This window comes from Ciona robusta, chromosome 3, assembly GCF_009617815.1.
Source record: "Ciona robusta chromosome 3, ASM961781v2".
Taxonomy (NCBI): Eukaryota; Metazoa; Chordata; class Ascidiacea; order Phlebobranchia; family Cionidae; genus Ciona; species Ciona robusta.
This window is the reverse complement of record NC_143237.1, coordinates 2525690-2543285: the sequence shown is the minus strand read 5'-3', so window position 1 is coordinate 2543285 and position 17596 is coordinate 2525690. Positions and strand designations below refer to the sequence as shown.

At 32.9% G+C, this 17596-nt stretch overlaps 1 protein-coding gene across 3 annotated transcripts in view; it reads left to right on the top strand.

Moving 5' to 3' along the window:
• LOC149737650 (protein retinal degeneration B-like) overlaps nt 1–17596 on the top strand; it is a 24895-nt gene extending 7299 nt beyond the window's left edge. Inside the window, exons 10-30 of one of the 3 annotated variants that reach the window (XM_089873541.1) lie at nt 825–914; nt 976–1034; nt 3040–3141; nt 3925–4058; nt 6571–6754; nt 7176–7286; nt 7435–7695; nt 8252–8399; nt 9065–9233; nt 9378–9454; nt 9841–9960; nt 10788–10871; nt 11699–11847; nt 12305–12418; nt 13298–13438; nt 13975–14099; nt 14647–14796; nt 15138–15321; nt 15581–15709; nt 16095–16172; nt 16531–17596. In XM_089873541.1, coding sequence (XP_089729667.1) covers nt 825–914; nt 976–1034; nt 3040–3141; nt 3925–4058; nt 6571–6754; nt 7176–7286; nt 7435–7695; nt 8252–8399; nt 9065–9233; nt 9378–9454; nt 9841–9960; nt 10788–10871; nt 11699–11847; nt 12305–12418; nt 13298–13438; nt 13975–14099; nt 14647–14796; nt 15138–15321; nt 15581–15709; nt 16095–16172; nt 16531–16620 — 2699 coding nt within the window. In that variant the 3' untranslated portion in view covers nt 16621–17596. The remainder of the gene's footprint in view (nt 1–824; nt 915–975; nt 1035–3039; nt 3142–3924; nt 4059–6570; nt 6755–7175; nt 7287–7434; nt 7696–8251; nt 8400–9064; nt 9234–9377; nt 9455–9840; nt 9961–10787; nt 10872–11698; nt 11848–12304; nt 12419–13297; nt 13439–13974; nt 14100–14646; nt 14797–15137; nt 15322–15580; nt 15710–16094; nt 16173–16530) is intronic. The other 2 variants (XM_089873543.1, XM_089873542.1) reach the window with 2 other exon arrangements.

Sequence of the window (17596 nt, the reverse complement as noted above, 5' to 3'; positions counted from 1 at the left end):
ACTTCAGACATTGCTTAAGATTATGCAAATTCCACATTTTAAACTGATTTGAATTTTCGTAACATGGTAGCACGTTAAAAATAGTTTTGAATATATTTGCTATAAATAGTTTCTTTTTTTGGCGTTACCAATATACATTATTTAAGGTCACAAAGTTTTTATTATTCATATCTCTTTAAATATTTATATAAATGCTGAAATCATGTTTTGCATCGGAACAGATTTATTTAAAAGTGTAACATACTAAATGCCATGCTGTACAAAAGTTTAATTTCGGTCCGGTTATACCTATATCATACATATATTATAATCTTGCCAGGCAAATGTATAATATTTTGACGCTGATTCTTTGCTGTCATTATTTATTGCTGTTTTTTTCGCACTTGAAGTTTGTTTTTTCATTACCGAAATTTTTTTACTATGTCCTCTTATCCAAATATTGGTGAATTATCTTTTTATTGGCATGTTGAGATATGCTTTTACAAAGTGGTCTGTTTGACAGACCATATGTATGATACGATTTTTGTCTCCAGCGTTTTGGTTTTCAAATTAAAACCATCTTCGATGATGTTACTTTTTTAATTACACAGTGTTTTAACTTTAAAGCAAATTGGTAAAAATGCTTCAAATTTTAACCCAACCCCCTAGTTTTACATATTGGAATATTAACACCTTAGTTTTACACAATAAACAAAAATTTTAACCTTTTTTACACATTGAAAAACTCCTCAAGTTTAAACATTATAATGTTAACCCCTTAGTTTTAAACATTAAACTGCTTACTCCCTAGATTCAAACATTTAAACATATTTTCCATTGTTTAGATGAGATTATGAATGAGGAATCGTTCAGATCATTATCAACCTGCAGATGGGGAAGTTCAATTGAAAACCTCGCTGAAGCTTCAACTGGAGGTTTGTGGATATTTTATGATGTCTATGTTGTTTTTATAACATTTCTGTGATGTTTATACAGATTCTCCGAGATCGCTGCTTCGTGACAACAGTTTGGATCATGAGATACTCGGTGAAACTGTGAGTATTGTTCGTGAAATATATGATAATATAATAAGGTTGGGGGAGATGGGACACTTTTTAATTCCGTTTTTTTTTTCCATTTGGTGTTAAACAAAGAACATTCAAAGAGTTATGAGAGTGATCCTTACGACTCCCATAAACCGTTGTTAATTGTTTAAAACAACAACCAACATATTTGGGTATTTATGTGCTAAAGGTGTCCCATCTTTCCCCACCCTACTATACATCATATGGTGTTATGTTATAAGTTAACTATTATCCCAATCAAGCATCCAAGACTTTTGCTTGTTTCCCTTTAATGTGTCACATCTGGATATTTGAATACTATTTTGCTTCCTTTGTTGATAGGCCTTGTTTTTTACAATTTTTACACAAACTGTGAAATAATTCGATGTACTTTTTCTGTGTATTTTTAAAAAACTTCCTCGGTTACTTTTTTTGTTATCAAAAAATATTGTTGATTATAGCTACACACAAAACAATGCCATGATGAAAAGTTCGGCTTTTTGTTGTACAAAATAGTTGGGTAATAGACCAGCCTCTCAAAAGTATTGATTTTGTTGATGAATTAATTATTATCATTGACAACTGACAGAAGTAAGAAGGAAATTTATTTTTTAATTTCTCAAGAATTCTAAATTTCCACACACTAAAAATGTGACCTAACTCTGCACCAAATAAATAGAGCTTTGTGTAAAAATGGCCTTACAGTAAGTTGTGCCATTTTAAAATCTTATTTTTTATTAATAAAACAAATTATGATACCGTAATTTTCTGCCATATTTGAATACAGAAAAACTTCGATGTAAATTTTTATTTTTGTAAAACTAAAAATTATTTTACATATAAACAAACTGTTTCTGCTAGGCATATTATCAATATAAAGTAGCTTTTCTAGTACTAATAATGAGATCGGCCAAGGTAAAACGTTCATTTGCAAAATTCCCAGAAAGCCTTTTTAGATTTAAAATCGTTTTATTTAGTCTGTTTAATTGTGCTGTGTGCCATGCAAACACATGTTATTAAAATAAATATTTAATAATTATTTTTAATAAATATTAGATTAGGTCTTCCCCTTAAGGGGGGGTGGTTGCATTTGCCAACATACGACAACAATAATACATCATCATGTAATATTTATCACAAGATTTATTGTGAGTTAAATATATATATACGACATTCACTCCTAAATTGTTTCATATTACTTAAATAAAAGTAACGTAATAACTTTCTTTTCGTGGCAGCATTGAGCTTTGAATCCAGTATCTACTTGTTAACAGCATTTTAATTGACTTTATGTGGTATAATGGGTTATAAACATAAGTCCTAAAGTTTTCTAAATGCAGGGGAGGCAGGGATAGTTAGACACATATTTCTTCAAAACAATTTGACTTTTCGGTTACTAGTAAACTGATTAATGCGGTGGTAAAAATTCCTGGGTAGGCCTGCCAACCCTGCCACCCCAGGGTAGGCGCCTATGGTTATAAATGTAATTACACTGATATGTGATGATAATGTATCCATGTAGCAATTAAATTAAATCATTACTTTTATCAAATAAAGAAAATGCGCCAGTTTTTATGAAATTATAAAATAAAATCTTATTATACATCTGTTCGGTATAACTATAGTTCAATTTCATTTTATCATTAGATTTATATGTAAACCTAACAACCTATTACCAGTTATTTAATGTGGCAAATTTAAAAATCTTAGATAACACTATGTAAAACTAGTTGAAAGTTGTTACTTTATTTCAAGTGTAAGCATGTAATTTAATGGAAATGCTTACAGTATACTATTTTGATATAAAGAAAAATATATTTTTTGTTAGTGCAATTTAAATGTGTTAATTCTACTGACCATTTATTTTATAAGCCTTTTTTATTTCCCAATTTTTAATTGTTATTTTTCGAATGTTAGGGTTTCAAAATTCCAATTTAAAAATACTTTTGTTTTACGATAGGCATTGTGATGACATATTGTTTTATTGTTTCCACAGTCATATTCTCCCTCGCCCTGTAAAGTGAGTGTCCTCTTATTAGTATTACATGGAGGAAATGGCCTGGAAGCTTCAAACCAAGGTCTACATTCTTCCAAACAGGTAATAACGCTACTGTTGGAAGTCTTTATCTTTTACAAGAGTATTTAATTGTTGGTCAATACAAGTATTTATCTGTTAGCTTAACTGTTTAATGTTTACAGCATATCATGCACAATTTAGCTGAAGTATATTTTCAACAACTTTCCCATCACCACAACAAATAGAAATAATTTATGCAATAACATAAATATAGTATAAAACACACACTGGTTGTGGCAGACACAGAATATTAAAAGTAGAAACACGGAATGTTGAGCTTTACCAGTAATTATAAGCTTTAACACTTCTATCAAAAACCACAAGCGCAAGATTTCTTGTGCACATTTCATACAGATCAATGCACTGCCCTTTTTGGATCATTCGTATTCAGACTGTCTAAGGCCTACCAATAGATAATTTAAAGTAAAACAGTTGTTTTGGCATATATAGTAAACCAGTAAACCAGTAATAGTTGTTTCCTTTGGTTTAATGTAACAATTGTCAAAAAAGACCTATTTTGTTTTAGGTATAACGTATTGCATTTAGAAAATATTATTCATTTGTGTTTTATGCAACAAGATTAATTTAAAACATTCTACAAAAACATTATTATAACAGCACTGGTGTGACTGGGTTTGTTAGCTGTATCACACATTGTTGAACTTAAAACAGTTCAATTGATTCATCACGAACGAATTGTTGCTTTGCTTTTATTATAACAAGTTATCCCACATATGTATGTTTTTAGTTTGTTTATGAAAATTAGCTTTCAATATGATTCAACCATGTTATTTATTTTTTTAGAGTGACGTACATACTTTACAAAGTACTTTAGAAGTGGTTATGAAGTCACATTATAAATCAGCATTTGGACATCTTGCTGTACGTCTCGTATCTTGCCCCGTTATATGCAACGAGGCTTACCATCTCTTGCAAAGGTAAAAAAAATTGTCAAAAAAGTTTTAAAAGTTATGCTGTAATATGGAAGCATAGTTTTATTCTTTGTGTGCCACCATGGATCAGTTGTAAGACCTTTGCATTTTAACCAAAGGTTACTGGGATCAATACCTGATGCTGCCACCCTTTTGTACCCATGTAGTAAACGGACATTATTTATTGCTTCAACCCAGTAGTGACTTGTGGGTTGCCCCTAAAACACTCTTTATAGTTATACATGTGGTAACTAGTAACCAGGCACAAAGTGTTACAATAAGACACCTATTTATAACAACTATGGATGCCCCGCCACACAAGAATGATTAGGTGCCATTTATCAGATAATGTAGACTACTTTTCTACACATAAAATTAGGGATGTGCTGAAGTTGAAAAAGCTCGGGTTCGCCGAGCGCCGAGCTTCAACGAAAAGCTCGGCACGAGCCCGAGCCCGAGCACCTATGACGTCATCAAGGAGAAAGGCGTACGAGAATGCGTTCCTATTCAGCCGAAAAGCGCCGCTAATCAAAATAATACAGAACACGTGGTTTGCGGTTAAAGACGCGTCTCGCTTTTCATAATTCCTACTGTTGCAAAATGTAAAATTCATACAAAAAAATATTTAATTAAAAAATTATTTATAACTGTTACAGCCAGTGGCACAACTAGCAAGTTTCTACGCATGTTCATCTTGGATAATGTAACGATTATTTACGTCAGAATAAACCTTTACGATCGTTACATCACAAACGAGATTGTTGGAAAACAATCGTGTTTTATTTGCTTCCATACGATCTGTAGTTTGTGTATAATTTTTGTTTCTGATGATTAGTTTAATGCAGGTAAATCGCCATTATGTGAATTTTAATTGGTGCAAATATAAGAGCGAGGAGCGACGCTATCAGTAAATTGGAACCAACATAAATTGTAATATGATATTACAAAGTATCGTCCCGGTCGAGCTTGGACAGAAGCCAAAAAAACATCGTTTGATGGCACCGCACGAGAACCAGAGTTTCATTACATCATTTTTCACGAGAATAAATTCACAACGATTGCTTCGTTTGTTACGTGTGGAATGTATGCTACCGCATGCGTCTTCCTTTATTTCATACGCCGGCGCAGAGTGTAAAAATGTGACGTTGATACACGATGTTTTGATCTCGTGGTTGGTTGGGCTGCCCAACTTGGGCAGTGGGCACATTCCTCCCGATTGTTATATTATAAAACGTCATAATTAATAGTTACGTTGCGATAGGACACGTGACGTAACAATTGAATGAAAAATTGTTCTAATTCCAAGCGAAGGAATGTTATATTGAATGCAACGCGTGTGTGTGCGTCTTAGCACTTACTGGCTGCGTGCTTGTCTGCGGTAAAGGTGGCTTAGGGGTTGCAAAACCCTGTGGTTGCAAAACCGTGGTTGCAGCAATTTATATTATTTCATTATAAAAAAGTTTAAGAGTTTTTGGCTATTTATTTAAAATGTGATACGAAAACATTGGGCGCTCGTGTAATTCGACACCTGCTGTAATTCGATACGGGCAAATTCGCTGACGTTGCGATTCGTTACTTGCGAGAGAGCAAATTCACAACGAACGAAAAATAATTAAAGAGAAAGCTACGCTGACTAGTCTCGTTATCTCTTAGTAGCTTCACTTTTTTCATTTTTAATATTTTTCGCTCTCGCGTGCAACATTATAGCATAAGGCTCGGCGCTCGGCCCAGTTTTCAGCCGAGCGCCGAGCTTCAAAAAAGGAGACGCTCGGGCACGAGCTTTTGAGTTCGGGCTCGGCTCGGCACATCCCTACATAAAATTATGGATGTGGTATGCCATTGAGAAAAAAGGGATTTTCTAAAATAAATTCTAGTTGTTACTCTTATAAACCGTTGCTGCCAGACATAGTATTAGTGTACAACATCTATTCTTTTGACAATTTATTTATTTTTAGACGATATATTTGTCATTTTAGTAACCTATTCAGGTTGCCTTCATTTTTTTGTTATACGAAAATAGACTTTAAAAAAAACGACTGATTAATATTACGAGTGTCATTACTGCTGTAATAGTACTCTGTGTAGGCTATTCATTTAAATTAAAAATAAAATCGTTTTTTTTTAAATATGATTGTAATCTAATCTCAATGCTGCTAACATTGTGAACATGTGTGTTCTTGGGCAAGACACTTATTGTTAATTGCTCTATAATCCAGTGGTCACTAATAGGAGTTCACATTATCAGCCATACAATAAAAACAATTACTCGTTAAGGATCTCATGCTAAGAAAACGTAACAGATAAAAATCAAGTCCAACCAGTGATATAATAGAAGACATATATTTTGCCTAAATGGCATCGTCAGGCTCCTATTCAAATAGAATCCTTATTAAGTCATTTTTACATATGTAGTAACTTATGTTTACAATGAAAACTTCAAGTTATGACTGTCGACGCCCCGGCATGTAAAGTTAATTAATAACATTCATTTATTATGTAACAATGCATTTTATGACAGTTTGAATCCATCAAGTCATGACAACAATATCTCGAACAAGCACACAATCTCAAGTTCGTTGTTATCTTTATTTGGAACTTCTACCCCAAGATATAAAGAAATAATTCGTCTCCTGTCATGCTCATGCAACTTCGTTTACAATAACTTTATTTTAAGCCAGGAAGGCAAAGGCTTCAATGGACAGGTATGTTTCCTATTGATTTTAAGTAATAGCCTTCCATACTTGTGCTATGTATTATGCATCATCATTAATGGCAATGCTGAATAATTTCAATGACATTTTGGTTAAAAGCATTTCTAATCTCAGTGAAAGCCTTGTCTGCTCCATGGCAACCAACAGACATTTAAGTCTGACCTTAATAGGCTGTAAAATTTAAATAGAGCAATAATACTCCGCAAATTACTTTTTATTGTTTGTTCAAAACAGTCTCAAAGCTGTATTTTGAGATTTATTTATGTTTGCAGATTACTTTAAAATTTTTATAAAGTGATATACTTTCAACAGTGTATAGGTTTTGTTTTACTTTTTAACAGAAATTTTTTGTCAATGTCCAGTGTAACTACATGGTCATGGTCTTAGTTAACAAGTTGTGCTATTGTTTCAGGTTTGTATTATAAGTGACACCATTGGCAGTGTATTGGCATATGACTTGCTTTGTAACTTCGCTGCTACAGAAGCCACAAGCAGACGTGGAAGTTCATTAAGTTATCATGAGGTAAGCTTCTACCTTCTTTACATGCATGGTAATGGTGTGTTTATGTGGATCTAATAATTTGTGGATAAGTTCCTTTTTATTAATGCATGGGTTGCTTGGTTATTTCTTGCGTTTGAAATTTTTTCGTACGAATTCCTGGCAAATTTAGGAAGAAGACGACCACAGTTATATTGCCATGTCGGGGCCACCCTCCTCACCCAGCTTACGGGTTTCGGGGCCCCAGAAGTGGGACATACCCCAATCTAACCCTATTATGCTAAATCGGCGTGGTTCGGCACTGCCAAGCTTGGGTGGCGACTCAAAAACTCTTGACACTTTTGCTGCTTGCGCAAAAACCAACATGCTTATGACGCCAACAGCATCGCTTACATACAGAAGAATGAGTGATAACAATTGCCTTGACAATCAGGTATTACTTTAAACTTCACAGAGCAAGTTCAAACTTCATAAACCAAACTCTTTAATTAAGACTATAACTGTAAGCACTAAGCTACTTATTTAGAGTTTTTGAAATTTATTTGAAATTTTATGATAATTCATCAAAAATAGTTTTGCTTGGTATCAGTAATTAAACCGGTAAAATTCCATACTCTTTAAATAACCTACTATCTTGTCCATTTTTGATATGTGGGCAATTCTGGTCTGCTTTCCACGCTCTCTGGTGTCTCCACCTATACAAAATACAATGGTATATTCTGAACTATACTTAAAAATTAATTTTAGGAAGTTTTATTTTAAATAATTTAGTGCTTGTGGGTTTTAGTAACTTTGTTTTGACTAATTTGTTTATGTTATTAAATATGCATGTTACGTGTAGATTACTTGTTTTTTTATTTAAAAAAACTAATCAATTTTATGAGTGTGATCACTGTGACAGTACTGTGTGTAGGCTTATATTCATTACAAATTTTTCCTGTTAAAAAATAAAAAAAATAATATAAAATTGTTTTTATTCAAATTTAAAGTCTCCGCTAAGCTACCAGCGCTCGGTATCGCATTTGGGAAACTCCCTGCCCCGCCAGTCACCCCCACGTCAGGCATCGGAACCAATCGAACCCCAAATCACCGGCCAAACAAAACTTGAGTTTGAAGTCTCAGATTTCTTCATGTTAGGTAAGATATGAATGAATGCAACTTATTTACCCTCGCATAGCAGGGCAACTCGATCATTACAACATGGATGTTATGTTGCAAACACCCTAGCTCATGTTACCATGTATGTAACTTTGTGAGTGGTTATTTTTTTGGATTTTATTTTTTTTTGTATTACCAAAATTTGACAAACCATTTTTTTGCCAGATATGTTGATATCTAAATATAACAGTTAAGGTTAACAGGGCATTCCAGCAAAAAACTAAAATGCGTATATAGATGGAAATGATAAAATGTGATTTAAAGGTACCACCAAACTTTAAAAATAAGAAACAGCCTCTGGAAATGATGAGTCGAACCGCTGGAGTGAAAAATAAGGCCGTGTGACATTGTATTCCTTTTTATTACTCAAGCGGTATTATTTCACTCATTTTTTGTAGAGGCTGTTTTGTGTTTGGAAACTTTGCTGGTTTCCTTAATTCACATTTGAGCATCTTTATGCATATACAAATTTTAACTTTTTATTTTTATGCCCCATTAAATGGTCTGGTGTCATGGCTCCACGGTCTGTTGTTTATCATAACCAAAGAACACCAGTTTCGGTGCTCAATAGTATGGATACTAATAAGCGTCTGTGTACTTTATGAACCAATATGTTGGCATGTCAAAATATTCTTTCATTCAAGGCTCCCCCCTTGGCTTGGTGCTGGCTATGCGACAATTCAGTGAAACCCACGACAATAAGATTTCTATGGCCAACACTAATGTGTTACGACCAAACTGCCGACATGTTTACAACCTCTTCTACTCTGCTGATCCTTCTTCTGCAAGAATTGAACCTTTACTTGATTCAAGGTAGTCGATTGCTATATTTGTTTATTTCAACATAAATTTACCCCAAAAGTGATGAAATTTGTTGACAATATTTATTCAAATTTGTCAAAGTAGATTTTCACACTTGATTCAGTTTTAACTAGAATTAAATTAAATGTTGTTTAGATTTTCTCAACATTCTCCTGCCAATGTATCCAAGTATCATCTCTTCCCACTTGGTGATGGACAATCTAATACATTAAGTAAGAGAGTTAATATAGTCTACTCCCATAGTTCAATGGTTAGGCACTTAAATCATGACCACAATTCTGTATGGGTGAGGTCTTTGATGACCAGATTTTGGCCAAATGTGCCACATTACATCAAAGTAACCCTAAGATACTGGGTTCTATGCCCAATACTCATAGGCGTATATGTCCTTGGGCAAGACACTGTTGGCAGATTTAAGCTAGTGGTCACTAATGGGTTGTAGCACCCTGGGCTTCGAAGTAATGTGCCAACGATGGACTAAATCTTAAGCCTTATGACATGCCGCGCTGAAGGACCTCACCCATATAAAATGAAACTATCTGTATCCAGTGTTAGTAATGTTAAGTCTTATAAGCAAAAACTGACTTGTCATATTCAGGTGATATATTATTGACGAGTCCCGAGTTCATGGGGTCAATCGATACGGGTCGTCGATCAAGCGAATGGAGCATCGGTTCCGCTTCACTGGATCCTCAGTTATCTGGCAATCTCGCTAAAAGTAAGTTGTGATGTCACAATGCTGGTTGTGATGGTGGGTTTAAGTGACTTTCGTTTAAAAATATGCATTGTTTGGGATTTACTTGCATTGCTGGTGACATATTACACTTAAAGTGTAGAACATGACAGTCATATATAAAAATGGACATTAGTGGGTGACACCCTTTATTTTACATACTTCCAATAAACATTTATAATGTCCTGAGAATACTTGGACATTTTCTAATCTTCTCTAAATAGTATCTGGTGAACAAACATATTTTATTTCAAGCTACTTTATATGTAAAAAGAAAGTTTTTATATTTTTTTACCACATCATATATTCCTTACTTTACATGGAAAAATATCATTTCAACCTGCTTTATCAAGCATATTTCCACATTTTGGGTTATTTTTGGCGTGCGTTTCTTGCACGGGGTTATATTATAGCATGCGTTTTTGCACGTTCATTTCTCATGGCTTTGATTATTCATTGATTGTTTTCAAACACATGTAATGCTGCTACATGTAATGCAGATTACTCTGCAAGAAATCAATATTTATAATCACTGTGTGAGCTGTTGCAGCGTTAGGCATTAATCTAAATTGCTTTCTGTCAAATATGCAAAACAGCAAGCAATTTAATGCGATAACATGAACAATTTTCATTGTCTTAAGAAATTATGTTTAACCTTGCAATTTTTTTTATTTTTTTGAGAGTTTTACGCAACATTATAATAATAATTGAATTTATTTGCATTGCTGGTATTATTATAAATAAGTAAAAAGTTTTTTGCAATCTGATTTTCAATCTTCATAATAATCATTGTGCTGTTGCATGACATAAAGGACACGCTGTGCATGACTCATCATTTATCATTGATGATGATGCAGTTTTCAAACTTGAACCCCTTAAAGATGGCAACAACAAAGGTAAAATCATTCATTATATCAAGCATGAAGTTCCATCAGCAAACTTTTTCTATACAGCAGAGTTTTAAAGCTGTTTGGTAATTTAAACGCCGCAAATTTTTACAAAATTTTGCTAATTTATAAATTTTACAACATTATCAAACAGAGTTTGTTTAGGCATTTGATTTTTTCATAATTAAGCATTTGATTTACAACTGAGTTGCGCTGATCATTGTCGGAATCCCACTGTTGCTGCTATCCTTTTTTACTTGTGTGAAAATTTATCTACATTTTTTTATCTACGGTTGTAAAATCAGTATTCAGTATATTACTTCAAGAACAATATGGGTGTGGTCACTAAATTCCCTGACAGTCATCAGAAAGTTTAGTTTAAAGATCCAAATGTTAATTCATTTGTGTATTATTTACAAAATTTTAGTGTTATACATGCACAACTAGTTTTTATGTTTAATGTCCAATTTGGCTTTTAGCAAGTGTTGTAAAACTATTTAAGTTAAAGAACTTTACATTGTAACCATAAACATCACCTTAAATTTGTTAACAAAATCTGGGCTGACATTGGTAAAATACTGCTAATTGGTTATTGTTATGAATACAATACACTTGGGCTTAGCTTGTTTTCATAGACCTTTAACAGAGGATAAAAGGCTAGTTTATATTTTAAACTGGAATGCTGAAACATAATAACACTCCTGTTTTAAAAGTTGGGTTCGCATGTCACTCCATGCACCCCTAACATTACGCCTATTCTACCATAATTGTAGCTTTCGCTTAGTGTCACAAAACATTAACATATTAATAAAACAACCCAACCATGCGATCCTCAGTTGCTAACCATTGGTGGGGAGACAAGAGAGTTGATTTTTCTCTCTTCTGTCCTGAAGTCCTCTCAGGATTTCCTTCTGCTTCTCTTCCGTACCTCTTCCACTCAAGCTTCTGGGAGTCAGTGGATGTGGCTGCTTTTCTTTTACGTCAGGTAAGTTGTATTTAAGATTTAACTCATTACTCACTGCTCAGATTATCTTATATAATATTCCATCTTATTAAGATGAATAGTAAATTATTTTCACAAAAAAAACAAAAAAAAAGATTTTACAAAAATCCAAAAAATGATTTCACAAAAATCATGTTTTAGTTATTTAACTTTCATTATATAATAATAATTGTTCAAACATATTCACTAAATGTGACAATTAAACTTCTACAGCTTAAAACATTATGCTAATTTGTTTACGATGTGAAAATAATAAAAGGCTAAAATATATTAATACAAATATAAGTTACTTTGTTAATAGAGGAGAGTTGCTTGTTTTAAAGTGATACAGTAGCCATTAATTAAAAATGAATGACTTTAAACCTACCTGAATTTAGAAGCTGGTTTATTGTTTATGTATCCTGTTCTTGCTGTGTTGAATATTTTTACCCCGTTGCAGATATTTCAATACGATAACTCACATTATCAGATGAACAACAAAACTGAGATACAATTTAGTCAAACATTTCCAACTGAGAAGTGGTTAAGAAAGAGAACTAATGTCAAATTAAGAGTAAGAAATATCTATTGGAATTATATATTTGTCCATGTAAAAATATGTTTAGTACATTACTTTATTAAATGTCTGGTTTAGTTAGAAAAAAATCATTTTAAAAATGTGGCTGAATATATACAAAAAAAATTGAGTGGGTCAATTGAGGACAGTACCAGCTGAAATACTGAAAACAAATTAACTAGATAACAAAAAATTGGTATGCCCACACCAAAAAGTATAAAGTCTACAATACAATTTAAAAGAAGAGTATTTTTGTTTTACTGCGTTTTGTACCCCATATAGTTTCTTTATAGGACAAATAATCAATTTTGTTTAGTGAGGTGTAGATATTCAAAGATGGACTGTAGTTTATATACAAAAAAAATTTTATACCTTGTACTTTGACCTCAAGCATTTTATGAAAATATCAAATATGTTTTAAAACAATGCACCTATTTCCAACAACAAAGAACAATGCACCTATTTCCCCACAGTTTACAACAACCTGATGTAAAAAATTTTTCAGTTTCCGATTTTTCAAGTGACTGCCGTTGTGCGTTTTTGCCCTCTCACCGTCTCTTCCTTACAGTGCCCTTATCACGTTAATATCGCCTTTTTCTCACCCTTTCCTGCTTTTCGCTTGTTGTAACTGTTGCGTTTCATTCCCTGATGAAGTCTCCCCGTATGGCAGACGAAACGTTGGAAATACACTATACATTTTTTTTATACCAGATGAGCCACTGATATATTGTTTGTACTATGCCTGGTAGCAGAAGTAACAGAATGTTTTAAAACTACTCGCAACGATGGTTCTAATTTTTGCTAAACTTAATAAAGTAAATATATTTAATTTGTCCAAATTGCTTTTCGAAATTTTTTATGATTTTTTCTTTCCAGAATTTAACAGCCAATCACAGATGCCGGGACAGCGTCGCGCTTGAGAACACACCGCAAGTGCTTGTGGGTAGATTCATGTACGGACCTCTTGATATGGTGACGCTGACTGGAGAGAAAATAGACATTTATATTCTTACACCAGTATGTAGTTTATGTTGATTATTCTTTTATTCTAACATTTTAAATAAGACACACCACATTTGCATTATAACTATGATTTGTTTTGTTATATTTCGAAAATAATCTATAGGCTATATTTTTGAGGTTTTCCTTTTTACAATTTAAAAAACATAAGTACACCACATTTGCATTATGTATTTTGTTCCTTTTCTAGAATAAATCATGAGCTGAAGTGTTTTTACCAAAAAAAGCAGATTCAAAATATTTACAAAAGTGGGAAACACCTTTTGATTAAATGAGTATTGTTAAAAACAAGGGCCCACATTTCTTCATGGCCCATATTATTCAGATTTAGTTAAGAATTATAGGTTAAATAAATTGTTGGAAAAAAAAAAAGATCTCTTATTCCCTCAAAAAATCTTTTACGTAGTTCCACATGTGGTAACTCATAAGCGGGAGTGGGGTGCACGCCGTGTATGAAACATAGCAACCATTTATAACGACTGTTTTAGTACTGTGGCTTGTCCTACCGTATTTAAGTCCATATATCCTTATAGCCGCCATCATCTGAGTGGGTTTACATGGACACAGAGATATGCACGGGGCATGGGAAGGTTACGTACACAATACCAGATTCAAAATCATTAACACAAGGTCTATACCCAGTCAAGATGATTGTCAGGTAAGAATAAGAATTGTTTTTTACTTTAGCTATTCCAATGGATTGTATAGTTACAAAAAATATATATTTGTTTTATTCAGGGTGTGTTTTACATTTTGTTCTTTGTTAAGTTACAGTGTATGTGTTAATTACCATTGGCGCATTCCTTCCTTTTTCATTTTGTAAAATTTTTATGTTTTGGTGCTGTTGATTGGTTGAATATGTGGGTGTAATATCATAAATTATTTTTATTAAGAATAAACCAGTTGCTTGTAGGAGTAAATGTGTGGTCATAACGCATAACGAGTCATAAATATAAACCAAGAAGGACATATCATTTTTGTCATATTTTTTTATCAGCCTTGTTGAGAATTCTATTACATATTATATTATTTTTACATTAAACATGTTATGATTCAAAAGGATGTAAAAAAATCATTATAAATTTAAAGCAATTGTTTATTCTTAATTGATACCTGCTGAAATGTAATACAATATTCTTTTAAACTACTTAGTAACTTTTATAAACATATAAACCAGCATAAATAAAACGAATATTATTTTCCAGAGGTGACCACACATCAGCAGACAGCAACTTAGCTGTCCTACCACAGAACACAGAGTGTGTTATATTCAGCATAGATGGTTCGTTCACTGCAAGTGTTTCAATCATGGGTTCCGACCCAAAAGTTCGTCCTGGAGCCGTGGATGTGGTCAGGTATTCATATTATTCCTAGATTTTTATTCTGTTACTTTTGTTATTTCCCTATTAATATTATAATTTGTAATATTTCAATATTATTTTTGCATTATGTATATCATATTATTGCTAAGTGAGGTCCTACAGCATGGGACCTAAGATTTAGGCTAAAGTTGGTCCGTATATGCCTATCAGTATCAGTGTCAAGCATTGAATCCGGTATCCTTTGGTTATAGTGCAAGCCCCTATCCCACTAATCAGCTAAACTATAGAACAACTATATAATGACCAAATTATTACTTATACAAACAAAAAACAATCACCCACAAATTGCCTACTTACTAAAAACCTTCTCACAGATTGTGGCAAGATCTTGGCTACCTTATCATCTATGTTACTGGTCGTCCAGACATGCAGAAGCACAGGGTGGTCACTTGGTTGTCTCAGCATAACTTTCCTCATGGGATGGTTTGGTTTGGAGATGGGATTTCAAAAGATCCACTCAAACAAAAGACGATATTGCTAAAAAATTTAAAAGCAGATGTAAGATTTGCTGTGTGGTTTATGGTTATTATAATTATGTAAATTAAGTGAATTAGCAAATGATGTGGGTTGGTGAGCGTTTGAACAAAACTTGCTTGGTCTTTTATTTTATGCCAAAAAAATACTGTCTACATTACTTCATGTAAAGAATTACAGCTACAAATCTTGTGACCTCATTAACAGATAATATATATACATATATATATATATATATATATTGGTCTTTTATATAAAATGATGTTCTTTGTTTGTTTTTCAGAATAAACTTATATATGCTGCTGGTTACGGGTCAAGCAAAGATATTGCTGTTTATTCCCAACTCGGTATCGAACCTGACAGAATATTCATTGTTGGAAAAGTTTCCAAGAAACAAGCAAACCAATCAACTGTAAGTAGAACTAGTTTAAACTTGTGAAAAAACACTTGATTTTACTAACGCTGTTAAAAAGTGGTTAGCATGCCTACTTTTACCCCAGGAAATACAGGTTAGAATACACGCTTACAAAATTATATACATGGTAGCTTGTAAATGGACATAAAGTATATGCAATAGAACACCCATATTATAAAGAACCTCATAAATCGGCACGCAAGAAAGTTACATTCATTTATTCATTTTTTTATTATTTGTAAATATCCCGAAATGTTCCAGGTAATTTCCTAAACCAACTAAATTGTACAGAGTTATGTAAAATTGGCTTATATAATGTCACTTGTTATACTATTACATTAACATGTTGGGTTATTCATTAACTTCTATGTTTAATATTCAGTGGCTTAATGGAGGATACTCGGTGCATCTAGATAAGCTTTCTGTTGGTGGATTGAAACCTGGTAAAGTAAATGCACAGGTAAGACTAAATACAAACTTGCAATGTTTACACGCTTTGAAAAAAATGTTTTTAAACAAGTTTGAATTTGCGTTAATATTGATTTGTTCATATTTGGTTATATTCTATGTGTTTGAGGTCCTATAGTTTTGCATGCCATTGGACCTAAGATTTAGGCCAAAATCGGCCTATTACCTTGACTGGTTGGGTGCAACAACCCGTTGTAGTAGCTACTGGATTAGAAAAACAGTTGTCTTACTCCTATCAGTGTCTGGCATCGACCCCGGTATCCTTTGATTATAATGCAAGCACCTAACCCCTGATCCAGCCCTTTGTTAGAGTTGCCAGTCAATCTCTTTAACCAAATTATTTGTTACAGATGTTGCTAAAAAATGATTGTTTTGGGTTGCCGGGGCAACCAATAAATAAGCGCAGCCACTCGATGAAGAGAAGGACAGGAACTCGATAGTCGGTTCGATCATGAGTGATTTTCATTATCATCACATTTACTTATTTCTATTTTTTATTATACAAAAAACCAACCACTTCCAAACTTCGTTGCTATAATTCATATAATGCTTTAGTTTAGTTTCTTTACAGTTGGAAAAATTGACAGATTTTTAACAAATTGGAACAGATCACCTGTCATCTTAAGAGTTTAGCTAATGTTAAATCACTAATTTTACATCAGTGTTTATTATTTGTTTTATTTTTACACAGAATTCTAATTTATAAAATACTGTATGAACTAAGAATCATTCAAAGTTTTATTGTTTGTTCATGACTGAGTGACATAGTATTACCTTCCCAAGACAGTCTCACTGTTCACTGCAAAATCTTTTTATTTACATTTTAAAGGAGATTGACTCGTCTAAATTCTTTACCTTTTACATACAAAATTCTACGGTTATAAGAATTTCAGGTTTGATTTGTATTTTATTTACTAAACATTGCTAACTAAGTAATTGCACAAATCTTCAAGCTTGAAAGACGAGTTCCATTGCACGTTTCGTTACTGATGTCCCTAGCTGTGTTCATTCACTGCACAGTTTTTAGAAATCCGCTATTGCTTCATGCCTATTAAAACTTTTTTGTGACCTTTAATATATTTTAAATGCTTAACAGATCTATTATGTGAAACAACCGCTGTTTTGGTTTATCATCAAAGTGATTATTCTAAATTGTTTCCTTGTTATTACACAACTCGTTAATGATTTATAGTGCAGACAGTCATTCACACTCGTGCAAATGTAGTGTATTTGAAATGGTATTAACTGTATTTAGCACTTGCTTCTGCATCGTGGAATTGTTTGTAAGTAACGTACTGGCTTATTTCATCAGAAGGCCGTGCAATAAATTCCTTTTTTTTATTTCTTTGTTGTGTAACTGTACAGATTTCATGCCATATGATATTCATTATCAATAAATATTTTATTATTTATTTA